The sequence below is a fragment of the Hermetia illucens genome, chromosome 3 (assembly GCF_905115235.1).
Source record: "Hermetia illucens chromosome 3, iHerIll2.2.curated.20191125, whole genome shotgun sequence".
NCBI classification, from domain to species: Eukaryota; Metazoa; Arthropoda; class Insecta; order Diptera; family Stratiomyidae; genus Hermetia; species Hermetia illucens.
The window spans coordinates 23,265,684-23,281,540 of NC_051851.1; the positions used below are offsets into that span (position 1 = coordinate 23,265,684).

Genomic DNA, 15,857 nt, shown 5'->3' on the forward strand with positions numbered 1-15,857 from the left:
ATCTGATGACTAATATCATCCCTAAGCGTAGTGGCAGCGCACACTCACTACTGATGCCAGGTGGCTCTTGAACGCACATGTAGGAAAAACCTACCCCTTGAGATTGTTTCAACCCCTAAATCATTTATTTGGAAAATTGCAGAAAGATACAAGCCCATCCGTACGTATTCGGTCCGAAACCACTGGTTGAGGAGTATCGACTCACTATCAAACTCTCGCCGGAATGCCCAAGATGCGCGAAGGGGTCCAGGCCAGGGGAAGTGCCGCTTGTGCAACGCAGGTTCAGTTGGTGCTTCTGGTAATCTAAGTGGTTGTCCGTAAACTTTGTACGCGAACGTCGAGCCTGGGGCTGAGGCCGGTATCTGTAACGTCGATAGTAACTTCATAAGCGGAGTAACGAGTGGACGCAGTGAGGGTTCCACAGTCAAGCGGCAAATTTTCACCCAGTTCGTGCGCAATCACTACGGAGTGGCCTGAGATTCGAGGCATTGTGCGGTTCTGAATCGTAGCAGTTTTAATTGGGGAGCGGCGTCCATTCAATATAAAAGTCTAATTGAACCACCAGCCAGCCTTAGTGGTGGATCTCGGTGAAGCCGTCGTGGAAAAGTTGGAAAAAGTCAGGAAAGTGAGTGAAGTCGACCCGCAACTAGCTCGAATACTAGTTCCACTAGCCTTACAGGTGGTCTAATCTAATCTGACTCAGCGGTGAGAGCTCCCTCGTCCGCAGCGCTCAAAGTTCCTAACTCTATTGGAAACCGCGTTGCCACGTGCTATTATTTACAAAATGTGCGGCTGTTCCGGCACAATCAAATAGAGCGCGGCGCCGGTGAAAGCATTTCACAGTGGGAAATTTATGGACGACCTTGTTCTGTGCCAAGAATCTTCCTTGAGTTACACGAGATAGTTTCAATTATTAATCTCCAAGTTCATTGCACCACCATATAAACGTCGCACGGGGGAGTGCCTTGCCTAGACTGTGAGATATCATACGATTCTCGGGGCGACGCATGCGGACTAATCAAGGATACCCCGAACAGTGCCTGCATATAAAGTTAATTTAGACTAAGAACTTGTTGACTACTGTGAGTGCTAGTGAAACGCGAACATGGGCTACGACGACATTATTGAACACTTGGGCGGGTTTGGACGTTATCAGAAGCGAATCTTCTTCCTCGTCTGCCTTCCTGCCATTCCTTGTGCCTTTCACAAACTAGCCGGAGTGTTCCTACTCGCCAAACCGGCTTACCGGTGCTTACTTCCTTTTGAAAATGCCATCAATACGACATACGACGATCTACCCGGAAGCGTTTGGAATATGTCATATCCTGTCGATCCCGGGACGTCGAAATGGTCCACGTGCCAGTACTTAGACGCAAACTACACCGAAGAATACCTCCATGGCGGGGTACCAGCGGATCATTCGATACGATGCAACAAGTGGGTGTATGACAAATCCCGATACGAAAGCACAACCGTCACAGAATGGGATATGGTGTGCAATTGGTCCTGGTTAACTGCTACTTCGGACGCGCTGTTCATGGTTGGAGTACTATTAGGAAGCATCATTTTTGGACACCTCTCGGACAAATTTGGACGAAAACCGATATTCTTTGCCTCTTTGGTGATTCAACTTGTTTTTGGTGTCACAGCTGCAATTGCCCCGGAATATATCACCTACACTTTGTCCAGGATAATCGTGGGGGCAACAACATCAGGAGTATTTCTCGTTGCGTATGTGATAGCTATGGAAATGGTTGGACCAAGCTATCGCCTCTTCGCCGGAGTTGTAAGCATGATGTTCTTCTCGGTTGGCTACGTCTTAACAGCTGGGTTCGCATATTACCTCACAAATTGGAGGTATCTGCAAATAGCTCTGACACTCCCAGGAGTCCTTTTCATGGCATATCACTGGTTCATCCCAGAATCAGCGCGTTGGTTGCTATCGAAAGGAAGGAAAGACGAAGCGATTATCAATATCCAGAAAGCCGCCAAAGAAAACAAGGTAACCATACCTACCGATGTGCTCGATAACCTCCTGGTCGAACCCGAAGTAAAGAAAGATGAAATCAAAGTGGACAAACGTGAAGCTTCAGTTTTCGACCTCTTCCGACATCCCAACTTGCGCAAAAAGAGCCTTCTCATTTTCTTTGATTGGTTCGCGAATAGTGGAACATACTACGGACTCTCCTGGAATACAAACAACCTCGGTGGAAACGATTTACTGAATTTCGTTATTTTCGGTGCAGTGGAAATTCCAGCCTATTTGTTCCTGCTCGTAACTCTAAACCGATGGGGACGTAGAACAATCTTATGTGGCTGCATGCTATTTGCCGGTGCAATGCTCCTTCTAACAATCGCAGTTCCCAACGAGCACAACTGGCTTATCGTAGTCCTGGCGATGTTTGGGAAACTTGCAATCACGGCGAGCTACGGAACCATCTACATATTCTCGGCAGAACAATTCCCCACTGTGATTCGTAATGTAGGATTAGGAGCAGCTTCAATGGTCGCTCGAATAGGAGGCATCTTGGCACCATATTTCAACCTTCTAGGAGACATCTGGACACCATTCCCTCTAATCATATTCGGAGCGATGGCATTCACAGGTGGATTGCTGTCGCTTTTGCTACCTGAAACCCACAATAAACCACTTTTGGAGACAATCGATGACGGAGAGAATTTCGGTAAGAAAAAAGATCCAGAGGCAGTAGATAAGGAAATTCAATAGATTAAGATTGGAATAGATGGTATAAGGTAGTATCTCAGTCAGATGGGGATCTTTTCGTATTTAAGGGAGTTGCTTTCAAATTGAAAGGACACGGCATCAAGGATTGGCTTGCACAAATTTTTATACATATAAAGGCTTTAAAAAGGAAGTTATCTCTGATGCTCTTTACTTGAAAATGCCAATTTAGGCTAAGATCGTAAAAATGACCAAATTTTTAGGAAATTTTGTAAATTTCGTATTGAAAAAAAAGACAAGTTTGTATAAAATTATTTATTATAGTTTTAACACGGTAATAAAACGTGCACACTCTTAATTTGTATTTGTTATTTTTTGGTTTTTTTTTTGCATTCCTTGCTCTAAAAGTCCCTTATTTACTGTACAGGCAAACTGGCGTCCTAGTTCCTAGAAAATCGTCGATGGCGTTGCCGCCCAAATCGAGCCTTGGCCTCCGGGATGTATCGCTTCGTAATATCTCGATCCAAAAACCGCGTCCTCCAGTTAGAGATTCTTAAAATTGATCTGCAATATGCGTCCACTGAGTCCTCCCAACGTTTCCTTGGCTTTTCTTTTTGTCGGATACCATCGGTTCTGCTTTTCAGCACTCGTTTCGGAATCCTTCATTTAACCATTCCTTCAATGTGGCCAGCCCATTGCAATTTCCGAATTTTAACTAGTGTCGCTGCTGGTGGGTCGTCAAATAATTTGTACAATTCATAATTATATCTGATTCGCCAGGTATCTCCTTACTTCCTTCCTTCCTTTACCGCTCCGAAAATCTTTTCTCTCAAACATATCGATCTGCTTTTCGGACATTTGCGTAAGGGTCCTCGAACACTTCCTGCGCAAGAAGCATCGATGATGCAAGGATATCCACGAAGTCTCCGTACACTACCAGTTCCGCATATTTTACCAATAACGTACCTCTGGTATCAACAGGGGCCACCTTACTGACAATGTATTCGAGCACCAAGGTTAAAAGGGTGGGACCGACCCCTTGCTTAAGTACTGACACTATGGGAAAGCCTTGTGTCAGTTCAACTTGGATTTTTACCTGGCTTTCACTAGTAGGACTAGTTTCGGTTGAATTTTTAGTTCGATCATTATTCTGTACAGAGCGTTACGATTTAAACTGTCGTACGAACAGTTGGTTTACATCGATGTCATATTCCCTTCATATTTCAAGCACCTGGTTAACTGCGAATATCCGATGTCTCTGGTCTGGATCTGAAGCCACCATGGTATTCCCCGATGACATTGTCTGTATACTCTCTCAATCGTCATTCGATTATATTTGTCAACACTTTGTAGCGTGTGCACAGCAGTAAAATCCCCCTGTAGTTTTCGCAATGCATATGATCATCCTTTTTATTCACTGGACAAATTACATTTATCCTCCAGTCGTCATGTTAACTCGGTTGTTCAGATTCTATTATCATCAGACGCTACCTCACCTCTGCCCTGGGAGCATCATGGCCGCAGTGGTAGCAAGTTGACATTTGCTTCCTTATATTAATTCAAAAACACGACATGTATATGAATTATAATGAAGCCACAATCGCTTTGCCAAATTCAGTCCTAAGCCGGCCTAAACTCAACTAGAGTTTCGTTTCAGAATCGAAGGATTCCTAAGTCGGCCATTCACTTAATGGCGGATCGGGTCAGTTGGAAAGAAATATACTTCCTCGGTTGTGGTTGGGTGTTGCACCTAAGTTGCAAAAAAGTATGACTTGCGGTTTCGTCCAGGGCACAGGCCTATGAGGGCTCCGTGGACGATTTCTCCATTCTACATGCCCAAGTGGATTTTCAGCTGCATTCCTTATCATCATCATCATCATCCGACTGGCATCCGATCTAGGCCTGCCTTAATAAAGAACTCTAGACAACAATTCGATATCCCCATCACCTGGCGCCCTGGCCCTCGCCATCGTTCCATCCCAGGCAGGTCCTGCCTCGTCTTCTTTTTCTAGATATTGCCCTTATAGACTTTTCAGGTTGGATCATACTCATCCGTACGGATTAATTGACCCGCCCACCGCAACCTGTTCAGTGGGATTTTATCCACAGCCTGACGGTTATGGTATCGCTCATAGATTTCGTCGTTATGTAGGGTACGGAATCGTCCATCTTCCTGTAGGGAGCCAAACATTCTTCGGAGGATTCTTCTCTCCAACGCGGCCAAGAGTTTGCTGTTTTTTTTGCTAAGAACCCAAGTCTCGTACGCGGATTTCATCGTCACAGCTGTTATCGGTTGTGATGTTTGACCCTAGATAGGGGAAATTTTCAACGGTCTCAAAGTTATAGTCTCCTATCTTTATTGTTTTCGTTTGACCAGTGCGATTTGATGTTGTTCGTTCTTTCGTTTTTCGCGCTGATGTTGCACCATCTACTTAATCTTGCCTTCATTTATGTGCAGCCCAAGACCTAGCGCCCATCACCGCCTGCTCGATCTGGATGAAGGCAGACTGCACATCTTCGGTTGTTCTTCCCATGATGTCAACATCGTCAGCGTAGGCCAGTAGTTGGGTGGACTTGAAGAGGATGGTACCTCTCGCATTTACATCTGCATCGCGAATCACTTTCCCTAGGGCCAGGTTAAAGAAAACGCATGATAGGGCATCCCCTTGTCTTAGACCGTTATTGATGTTAAATGGTCTCGAGAGTGATTCTGCTACTTTTATCTGGCCTCGCACGTTGGTCAGGGTCAGCCTAGTTAGTCCTATTAATTTCGTCGGGATACCGAATTCTCTCATGGCCGTGTACAGTTTTACCCTGGCTATGCTATCATAGGCGGCTTTAAAGTTGATGAAAATATGGTGCAACTGATGCCCATATTCCAAGAGTTTCTCCATCGTTTGCCGCAGAGAGTTGCTGATGTGCCTGGAGTGAAGCTTCTTTGGTATGGCCAATGATGTTCTGCGTGTATGCGGCTATCCGGCCTAGCAAGATAGCGGAGAATATCTTATAAATGGTACTCAGCAACGTGATGACTCTATAATTGCTGCACTGTGTGATATCTTCGTTTTTATGTATGAGACCGATAATGCCTCTTTGCTAGTCGTCAGGCATTGAGTCGCTGTCCCACAGCCGTTCTGACTTTTTTTCTGGCTGGGGCCAAGTATGTTTGTGGCATATCAATGATAACTTCAGGTGGTTGTGAAGATCATTTGTCGATGCTTCATCTCCAGGGCATCTGTTAGCTGCCGTTATTGCAGCATCTATTTCCCCCTTATAGGTGTTACGGAGGGCTGTGTTGTGAATGACTTTAGAATTTCCTCTCACCTCATTGTCAGAGGGGATTGTAGGTGGTGTTGTACTTCGAGCCCGGAGCATCATGCCAACGAGATAAGAACATCCCTTGGGAATCCGCTCAACTGCCTCGTAGATGGTATTCTTCTCCGACTCTGCAGTCTCCTCTGTAGGAGCGTGGACGTTTATGAGGCTTATATTTCTGAATTTGCCTTGGAAGCGCAGAATACATAGCCTTACGCTTATATTTTCGAAGCCGATAACAGCAGGTTTCTTTTTTTGGCTGATTAAGAAGCCTACTCCGAGTACATGGTTTACTGGATGGCCGCTATAATAGTTGTGTAGTGACTCTTCTCCAGGAAACCGGTCCGTGTCCGACGCACTTCCTGCAACGCTGTTACATCAGCCCTATATTGGGACAGGGTATCGCCTAGTTGCTTGGCAGTTCCATCTCTGCACAGGGAGCGCACATTCCATGAGAAAATGCGTAAAACGGTATTCCGTTGTCGTTGCTGGGTTCGTCGTTGTAAAGTCCTGTCTTGTCCGAGGCTCCTTCTGTGGCTTTGTAACATTGGTTTTCCGTGTGAGGTTATCAGCCCTGCCCAATCCCCAACCTGGAGGACCAGCTGATACAATTTGTCCCGTTTTTAAGCGCGGCAGGCTCGCCTTCATCCTTCTCCGTCTGCAGCTTTTCGTTAAGAAATAACTCCCAGCAGTCACTACGTGGAGGTAGAAATAGGGTTTGGCTGTTGGTGTTGGTTCAGCAGACGTTGCCCAGGTATTATACTCCATCATGGGTACCAATCCACGTTTCCCGCTGAGACCTATACTACCTTTTGACCACCACTTAAATATGCTTATATAAAAATACACAAACCCTTTCACACCTGAAACGCTTAGCTTTCAGTTTTCCAGCTTGTTAAATTCTGAAATTATGACTCCCTGCGCTAAAAAATAAACATGGTGGTGGTGCGTCTTTCTGTCTGTCTGTCAGTCTGTCACAGGCGCTTTTGTTCAAAATGTTAAACCGATCCAAACGAGACTTGTTGGGCAGATGGAACTATAAGATCCCACGCATACAGCGAGTGACAATAATTTACGTGGAATTTAAAGGGAGGCACCCCATACATACAAAACGGGAATGATCAATTTTTTCTCAACCAATGTGGTCATGTGTGGTATCAAATGAAAGGTCTTGATTAGCACTTTCCGAAACTAATATTAGTTTTTGGCTTCCCCACTCCATTGCCCAATAGTTAAAGTCGATAGCATTAAGTTTGGGGTTGCGTTGGAAAGCCCCTATTATGAAAAATCTACTTCTCTCTTCTTTTAAGGTTTTGTGTGAATACTTATATGAAATCTAGACCTCAAAATATATTCCACTCCGATATCTACTCTAATAAACTTACTAATAATGATATTACCATGATTATAACATGGTATTAAAACGCCACATGAATCGAAACTGTGACTTCATCCGCTGAAAAATACATATGGTAGTGGCTCATTTTTCTTTTTTCTTTTAATTTCCTTCTGGATGCTGTTTTCCTAGTTCATGGATTAAGTATGAGAGTCAGAAGCTCCTAAAATAGCCAAAAAATGAGTCTACTCTGCTTTTCCCTACACTATATCTAACAAGGAATTTTTAGGATAAAACTATCCTGCAAAAGAGTCCCCAGATAAAATCCCGCCAGAAAGTTTTGTGCTGAAACCCTGAATCAGTGGTCGCTATTAGATAAAAGCACGAATTAAAGTAGCGTCACGTATCTAATACCCTAGTTACTTGCCCACAATGATAGTCAAAAGTTACAACAATCTAATTGTGCAAATCATTCATCTAAAAATAGTGCCAATTTGTTTTCATGCTGTCTGTTTACTATACACGAGTGAAAATTTCCTTATCTTGCCACACAGGAAACACGCATGTGGCATCATATAACAGAACGGATGTCCGGGATTTTTTTTTGGGGAACTCCATTAGGGTCTATAGGCTTAGAATCATAATAAGTTTATAATATTATTTATGATTCTAAGAGCAGCCCTCCCAAGGCTTTAAAATGAAGTTTCCTTATCCGCCAATTACCTAAAGGACCCTAACTCAATAGTTGCCAATGTGCTGACTGAATACTTGAATAAGGACGCAAAATAAAGGGCTACTTATTTAGTGGCACTTTTTGCTCTCTTTCATAATTTAAAAGGAATCAAATTAGTTTAGATATATGTTTTCATGGGAAACACTTTTCTACTATTTTCCAAAGTACGACAGATTGAAAGTTCTAGAACTAGTTCAGCCATGCGTAATAAATACTTTAACCGATTTTAATCAAAACAGCAAAATGCAATAAACGAAATTTGAGATAAAGAACAAACCACATTGAAACCTTTAAAAAAATCATTACACAACATGTCGACGTAATATACTTGTATCTATAATCCGCACATTATTATTTCAGTTTTAATTTTGATATAAATTTTTAACTTCCTTTTAAAGAAAAGAAACGTCAGAGATAACTGCCAACTGAATAAAGCCAACGAAATTGCCTTTTATATACAACCAGACGAATTTACACCAGTAATGGCATTTAACCTATAAACTGTGCACTTACACAGAAGATACAATTATTTTTTGTAACAATCGCGAAATTGCTCAAGCTTATCAACCCACAAGTTAACTGATACCACCAACCCTAAACGTCCCCTGTCTTCGGGAAATTACGCACAATTGCTCCTTTCCTCTGCGTAGGAATCCTGTATTATATGAGGCTAAAAAATAAAAAAAATCCATAGATAAGTAAAAATTTATCTGAATGTATCCATAAAGTATTTAACTTTTTTTTAGTTGCGAAAACAATGCTGCGATGTCTGATAGTCCAGAATCGTTTTTTTTTACAAACAACATTTGATAAATGAGGCTTTAAAGTTAACACTTCTTTGTATATTTTCAACTTTTATGGAATCTCGGTGTTTTTATGATATGTATCTTTTGAAAGACGTGTATACTGTTGATATGTACTTTAGGATTTAAGGGAATCTGTGTAAGCTTCGCCAACGCCAGTTGAATAAGTAAACGTAAAACAGCAAAAATCTTCATTGTTTTATTTGATTGAATTACATGCACTCGTGACTTGTATTGATTGCAGATAAGCAACAAAATGTAAACATACACATATTTGCATACGATTAACCACAAAGGGGAGTCATGTGGATCAATACAATCTATAGAGAGCGGATTACAAATATGAACGTTTATTAAAACAAGCCCGCGAAAAAGTTAATTAAAACCGGACGACATCAAACTAAACCGAAGGGTGTTAGGTGTGCAAGTATCCTCACCTGTTTTTAGGGTTTCAGAATTCAACCAAAGCAGAACATTTTTATATATTTAATTATAATTTGTATTATTGATAACATTTCCCCACTCACTTGGGCCCGCCTCGAACATCGAGCTTGAACGAGTATCCGCCTCGCTCTAAAACTCTAAAGGGCCCTTGTATGGTGCTTACAGCGGGCTCGGAGGAGCTTTCACCCGAATGAGGACTTGTGAACACGTTTCGAGGTTCCTAGCGGAGTGGATCTCTGTTGTCGTGTCGCAGATTCTCCCCGTACACAATCTCCGCGGGGCTGGCGGTGAATTCCTCTCGGTGGGCTGTACGGAGGCCGAGGAAGTCAAGGATCGCGCATACCATTGAACTGTCCTATGCCGTTTGAAGCCAAGAAGCTTGCCTACCTCCGCGAAAAGAGTAGAATCGAATTGCATTCTCTAGTCCGTGACGATTACGGCTGGTACTCGATGGGGTCTACTCTCGACAGAGGGCCCCGGATGTAGGGTATCGAAAAAGTCCTTACTTTCGTGTATGGCAACTTATCCCCAGGGAGTAGGAATATATCCCCATACTCCAGGCACAACTGAGTAATGCTATCCCTCTCTTCCTGATTAAGATTGTCCGAAACTTGAGTATCTCCTTTAACTGCTTAAGTCTATGGGAGTTCAGATGTCGGCTCCGTCTTTCCTCCGACCGCCAGAGTTTATAGTCAGACAAATACCCGAACTCAGGCCTAAGGTTCCTAAAGTTCACTTCCTTCTCATTCACGTTGATGAGCCCAACAAAAACCGTTTCATTTCGAGGCATTACTTATAAATACACCTGGCACTACTTCCTGACGAAAGCAAATTCGGGTCTCTTTAAACTCTACGGGTAACTCAACGCTCTTTTCCTCCCTAGAGCCTACCCGAATATTCCCTAGCTTTGCTTCCCAGTTTTCAAGCTTCGACTCAACGCTGTTGCTGCCTTTTCCTGCCCTCTGCAGCTCTTCCATTGTGATTCCTGTATCTTCAGTCACAGTAGAACGTTCTAATTCCTTATTTCGCCACTTTGTACCCACGCAAAATTCCTTTCACAGTCTTCACCCAATATCTGATCGAAATACTCTCCCCTCCAGTTCGTCCTCGTCGGTTTCCTCAGTATCTTTCTCTATCCTCTGAGAAGAATCACGTACTTTATGATGCTTATTAACCTGTCCGTAAGCCTTCCTTGATACTGCTAAAATTCCTGAAATGCAATCAATGATGGCGCGCCCCTTGTAAGCAGTCCCTCCCCAAAATTCCATCATATAAGAGAGACTCCTGATTCTCAACCACATTAAAATCACAACTGTGCCATTTCGAACCCAGTTTCACCCAACCTTTACATCTCCCAAGTGTTTTCCTTTCTTCCCCAAACAGTCCACTAATCCTAATTTGTTCAGTTATATCTGAAACTACTCCTTTCCTCACTACTGAACTTTTTATTAAGTTACACGCCGCCCCTGTGTCTACAAGTAATAATAGTTTTATTCTAATCCCTTTATCAACGGGAACTTCAATCACTCCATCACAGTCCACTTCAACTTCTGAAAATTCCCCTTCCTGTCCCTCACTCTTCGTCTCATCACCCCCAAGGACAGTTTCTACTCGTTTTTTGATTGGCTCTGTTTCGCCAGGTACATGCGCAAGCAATTCGAAGGCTTGTGATCCCGCGTAGCGCAAAAGATGCAATAATGTGTCAGCCCCTGTTCTCTAACATGTGGCGCCCCCTCATCATCCTGTAATCCTACAAACATTGTCGGAGATCCTGTCCAGCCGGGCAGGAAGAATTGTTATTGTGACTGGCGGGTACTGTGCAGATTCCAAAGGTGGTTTGTAGTTCCCTGTGGTCGTATATGACATACTCCCGAAAGAAACCCTGCTGGTCGCCTCAACGCTACTTCCCGGAAACTGTCCGAAGGGGCGATCACTGAAACGCGAATAACCTAAAAGCCTTCGGCAGTCGTCCTCATAACAAATGGCATCTGCTTTACCTTGTTCCAATGTTGTGAAACTTCTATCCACCAGATGCCCTCTTGTACCATCGTTTAATACACCTACCTTAAAAGCACCGATTGAATCGCGCTCAAATTCTTTTTTAAGACCTTCGTCACCGCCAGGATACTTCACGCTAATGGCATCTTGTGTCCGTTTTAGCAATAAGCTTACCCTCTGCGCATATTCGTGTAGTTCCTATCCGAGCCGCTGTCTGCACATTCTAAGTTCATCTCGAAGCTCATCTAATGATCTCTGATTGTTCTACAGTCCGTCGTGGATATCAAATAGTAGGCATTCCCTGTCAGCCTGTATTTGATGCAACTAAACATAACAACTTTTTGCTCCTCTGGTAATCGCTCATAAAGCTCCGTCACGCAGTCTAAAAATTTAGATAGCTCCGAAACGAGGTAAAGTGATCTTTCCCTCGAAAAAGAAGGAACAAACTTTATCACCATATCCATGACCCTATCATCCATGATAATTTCGCTTCTGGACCTAGCCTGTACCTCACTTGCGCATGTTTTCAATGAAGTGACACCAGCACTTCCTATTCCACTCACGCCACTGACACTTTCCTCCTTTCGTATTTATTCAATTCCTTACTTCTGCGAACACCTTGTTCAATATTTACGCTTTTTCTGTCTAGCTACTTTTCTAATTCCACGTTTAACTATTCTGCTTCCCTTAATTGCCGCTTTAGTTCACTCACTATCTTGCTTAACTGTTCCACGTCTTTATCTTTTCGTGCTAATTTCCCCTCCAATCCTTCCTCCCTATGCTGTACACTTTCTAGGAGGCTAGATAGCAGAGTATCCACAACCTCCACCGCACTAAGAGTACCATTCTTTATATTTATTTGCTCCCCCCGAGCCCTTAATTCTGTTTCTATTTGCTCTGCGAAAAGGAAAAGACATTTGATTGTGTATGCCTGATCCTTTTTCAGCTGAGCAATAGTGTCCGCCCACAAACCTTTCTCAAATTGCAGCGATTGAAAAAGAGCAAGTTCCCCTTTTGTCAATACGTCGGTCATTTAGTCCCACACTCAGGACAGGCAAGTAGGCGATAAGGATTGCTTGGTGATGAACGGTCTTGGACAAGAAACGACGATAAAAATTTAACATGCCCAAGAACCTTCAATTTAACCTGCTTCTGTCGGACTTTGTATTTTTCAACGTTTATGACAAGTCCGGCCTCAAGGAGACGTTGAAAAATGCACTCCAGATGGTCCAAGTGCTCAGATTCGGACGAAAAAGCGACCAAAGCGTCATCCACGACGAGGATTTTGTGATTCGCCTTTGCTAGATCCAAGTCGTTAAAAATGCGGCAGTTCGTAAGCGATTGGGCAAAATCATGGACGAATGGAATGGGGTATCAGTCTGGAACTGTCTGAGCATTCAGACGCCCATAATCTCCGCATGGTGGCTATTCGCCGTTTGATTTAGGGACCAAATGAAGTCGACACGACTAGCAGCTATTGAAAGGTCTGCAAATACCCTGTTTCATCAAATCATCGAACTCATTCTTTGCAACAGCAAGTTTTGGAGTAGCCGGTGGTGTTAATATGGTGTTACACATCGTGAAGAAATTACTTTCCGTAGTAATGTTGCGGTAATTTCTGAGGAGTGCGCGAATACAGTGGTCGGCAACGTTCTCGAAAACAATCAAACTAGTGTCATCTTTGCAGGTAGAAATTTTCCCTGATATCTGTAATGAGGTTGAGGAGTCTATCAAGTCCTTGTTCTCCAGGTCCTCCAACAGCCCATAGTGACCCAGAAAGTCTGCGCCAGAACAAAACGCCGCGAAAACGTTCGGCGCAGACCGAGACTCACCTCCACCTGCCTATAACCATAGGTGCGGATGCGAGAAAAGTTCGCGGCAGCCAATTGTAAATTTTGCGGAATTAGGGTGCTCGGACGGGGTACAACCAACCAGGAATCAACGTCTCTCTAAGGGGTCGAAGATTGTAAGGCGACGTGGTACTGTGCTTCGGGTAGTGGTCAGCGAGGCACCCAGCGAGCCTAAACGCTAAACGCTATTTACCGCTAAACGTGTATTTACCACCGGATGCATTTAGTCGCTTGAGCTCCGTATTTCCGATGGTACCAACAAACCCCCGAGGCCGATGAGGGTCTCGGCGTGCGGGTAGTCGCGAACGCCCTTTTTGGGAAGTAGACCTCGACAGTGATTGTGATCGCGATCTACTTCCCGAACGCAAAGTTCCAACCGTTGCTGCGAGCTTTGTGAGAGCGCCGGTCGGTGTCGTTACCATAGACTTAAGCTCTTCCACTTTCCGAGTTGTGGAATTTATATCGTGATTTGACGTCGGATACCAGTCGACTCAGCTGGAATGAGTACCTGAGTCAAATCAGGGTAATAATCTCGGGCGAACGCAGTGCTGAACAATATCAGAAAACCTACAGATTGCTCTGGTGCTGTAGGAATGCGATAGGTAAGACCTGGGGACTTTCACCAAAACGGATGCACTGGATGTATGCATCCAGAATAAAACCCACTTTGATGTATGCATGCATCGCCTGGTGGCTGAGACTGAACTTTGGAATTTCCTCTTAAGCTGTCCTCACTACTACTCGGGGAAAGTAAGTCTATTTTGGCAGAACCCCTTTTTGCGAGAAAGGTTTAAGGGGGTCATCCCGTGTGTCGGGTTGGAGAAATCGATTTTTTTTTTGCATGAATTGTATCTATATCTAGTGGAGAACATGTGGGCAAAGGGATTTTCCGATATTCCGAGTCCTTCAGAAATTACAGGGTTAAACAGGTAAGGAGTTTGCAGCCGCGGCTAGAGTACTCGATGAGAAAGAGCATCGAATCTTTTTTTACCTGTTAGTTTTTTACCTGAGCCTTATAAATTCGAACACAGGTATAAATATAAAAAGATGGAAAACCAATCAATTGTCTAAACTTATTTGCTGTTTAGAATAAAAAGGATAATCCAGCCTAGAGTGAGCACTGAAAGGCTTTCAAGCTATACTCAGCTATATTTTGTTATAAGTATTGTGCTGTTTGTGTGTTCAGTGATTTTTTTAAATGGATCGTACGAAGGGAGATCGCTTTAACGTTCAACGTCATGCTCGCACTAAAAAACCAGTATTTCATGGGAATCGATAGTTAACAGAGAAGAAAAAGGACTTCGCATCAACATCAGCAAAAAAACTTTTAGCAAGCATGAACATGGATGTTCCAATTGCGACAAGTTTTGTATATCGTATAATATATTGGATTTTTCTGGAGTTTTCTCCGGTATTTCTAGAAATTTCTGCAAATAATAAAATATACGTAGTAGTAAAAAAGGAATGCGTAGGACATGTCGAGAAAAGAATGGGAACGTGGCTTAGAAATGCACAGAAGAATCACAAAGGCATTGGTGGAAAAGGGGCTGGAAAACTTACTGATAAGGACCTCACTACATTTTCTGGACTGGCTATTCGTCGACACGCAAATTCGATAGAAGGAATGAAGCAAGAAATTTGGGAAACTTTCTTCCATAAATGTTCTACAGACGAAAATCCTCAGCATCAAAATTGTCCAGCAGGCGAGGACAGTTGGTGCAAATGGCGTAAAGCGGAAGCTAAAGGAGAACTGGATAGTTTTCACCACGAGAAGGCACCTTTGACTGAAGAAGTTCAAACAGTCATCAAACCAATCTACGAAGATTTGTCACGAGATGATCTCTTAAACCAGATGTTTAGGAGCAGAGACCCAGAATAACAATGAGTCGTTAAATGCATTGATCTGGACTTTCGCTCCTAAACATCTTCATTCTGAGGTCAAGGTCGTAGAAATAGCCACTTTTCTGGCTGTAATTATTTTCAATGAAGGATTCGATGGCATTCTCAAAATCCTAGTGACAATGGGATGTCAAGTTGGTCACATATGTCAGGTTTATGCCGACCGCCGTAATGAAGCGCGAATTTGGCGGTCTGAACGACGATCGACTGACCTCGCTAAAAGAGCCACAATTGACACCAGAGAGCAACAATCGGCCTTACAAGACTTTTTTGAAGAAACGGAGGGTGCTCTCTATGGACCAGGTACAGCAAATTAATAGTGAGCTAAAATTTTACTGTTGTTAATCGTATTTAAATTTTCAAATGCGTTTTTCTCGAAACTGCATCTTGAAAATCGGCTGTCACCATAGCTCAAAATCTATCCAACCAAATTTTTTGAAATTTTCACGGCTTCTTTAGTACATATTTCTACGGTCCGCAAACTAGGATAATTGTGGGTAGTTTTTTTTTATTCATAAAAAAAGCCGCAAAAAACACCAAAATCCAAAAAATTAAGTTTAAAAGCCCACCAAAAATTTACCTTTTAATATTTTCTAATTATCCTAGTTTGCGGACCGTAGAATATTGTCCACATTAAAATGCCGTTTAGTTTTTTTCCCTCAGATGAACACAGCGCCCTCCAGCGTGGCAGCAGAAAAACACCTTTTTTTGGAGATGGGTGCATAAATTAACACCTATTCCGAAAATTAGCCACGAAATCAAGCTGAAAAATTTATCACATATACTAGAGATATCA

General features: G+C 43.1%; 1 protein-coding gene across 1 annotated transcript; it reads left to right on the forward strand.

Annotated features, from left to right (window-relative positions):
* The first annotated feature begins 311 nt into the window (after nucleotides 1-311).
* LOC119651789 (organic cation transporter protein-like) lies at nucleotides 312-3,041 on the forward strand. Its single transcript, XM_038055549.1, has one exon. It carries the CDS (start codon nucleotides 1,106-1,108, stop codon nucleotides 2,726-2,728), a length of 1,623 nt encoding a protein of 540 aa, XP_037911477.1. The 5' UTR covers nucleotides 312-1,105; the 3' UTR covers nucleotides 2,729-3,041.
* Nucleotides 3,042-15,857: the final 12,816 nt, after the last annotated feature.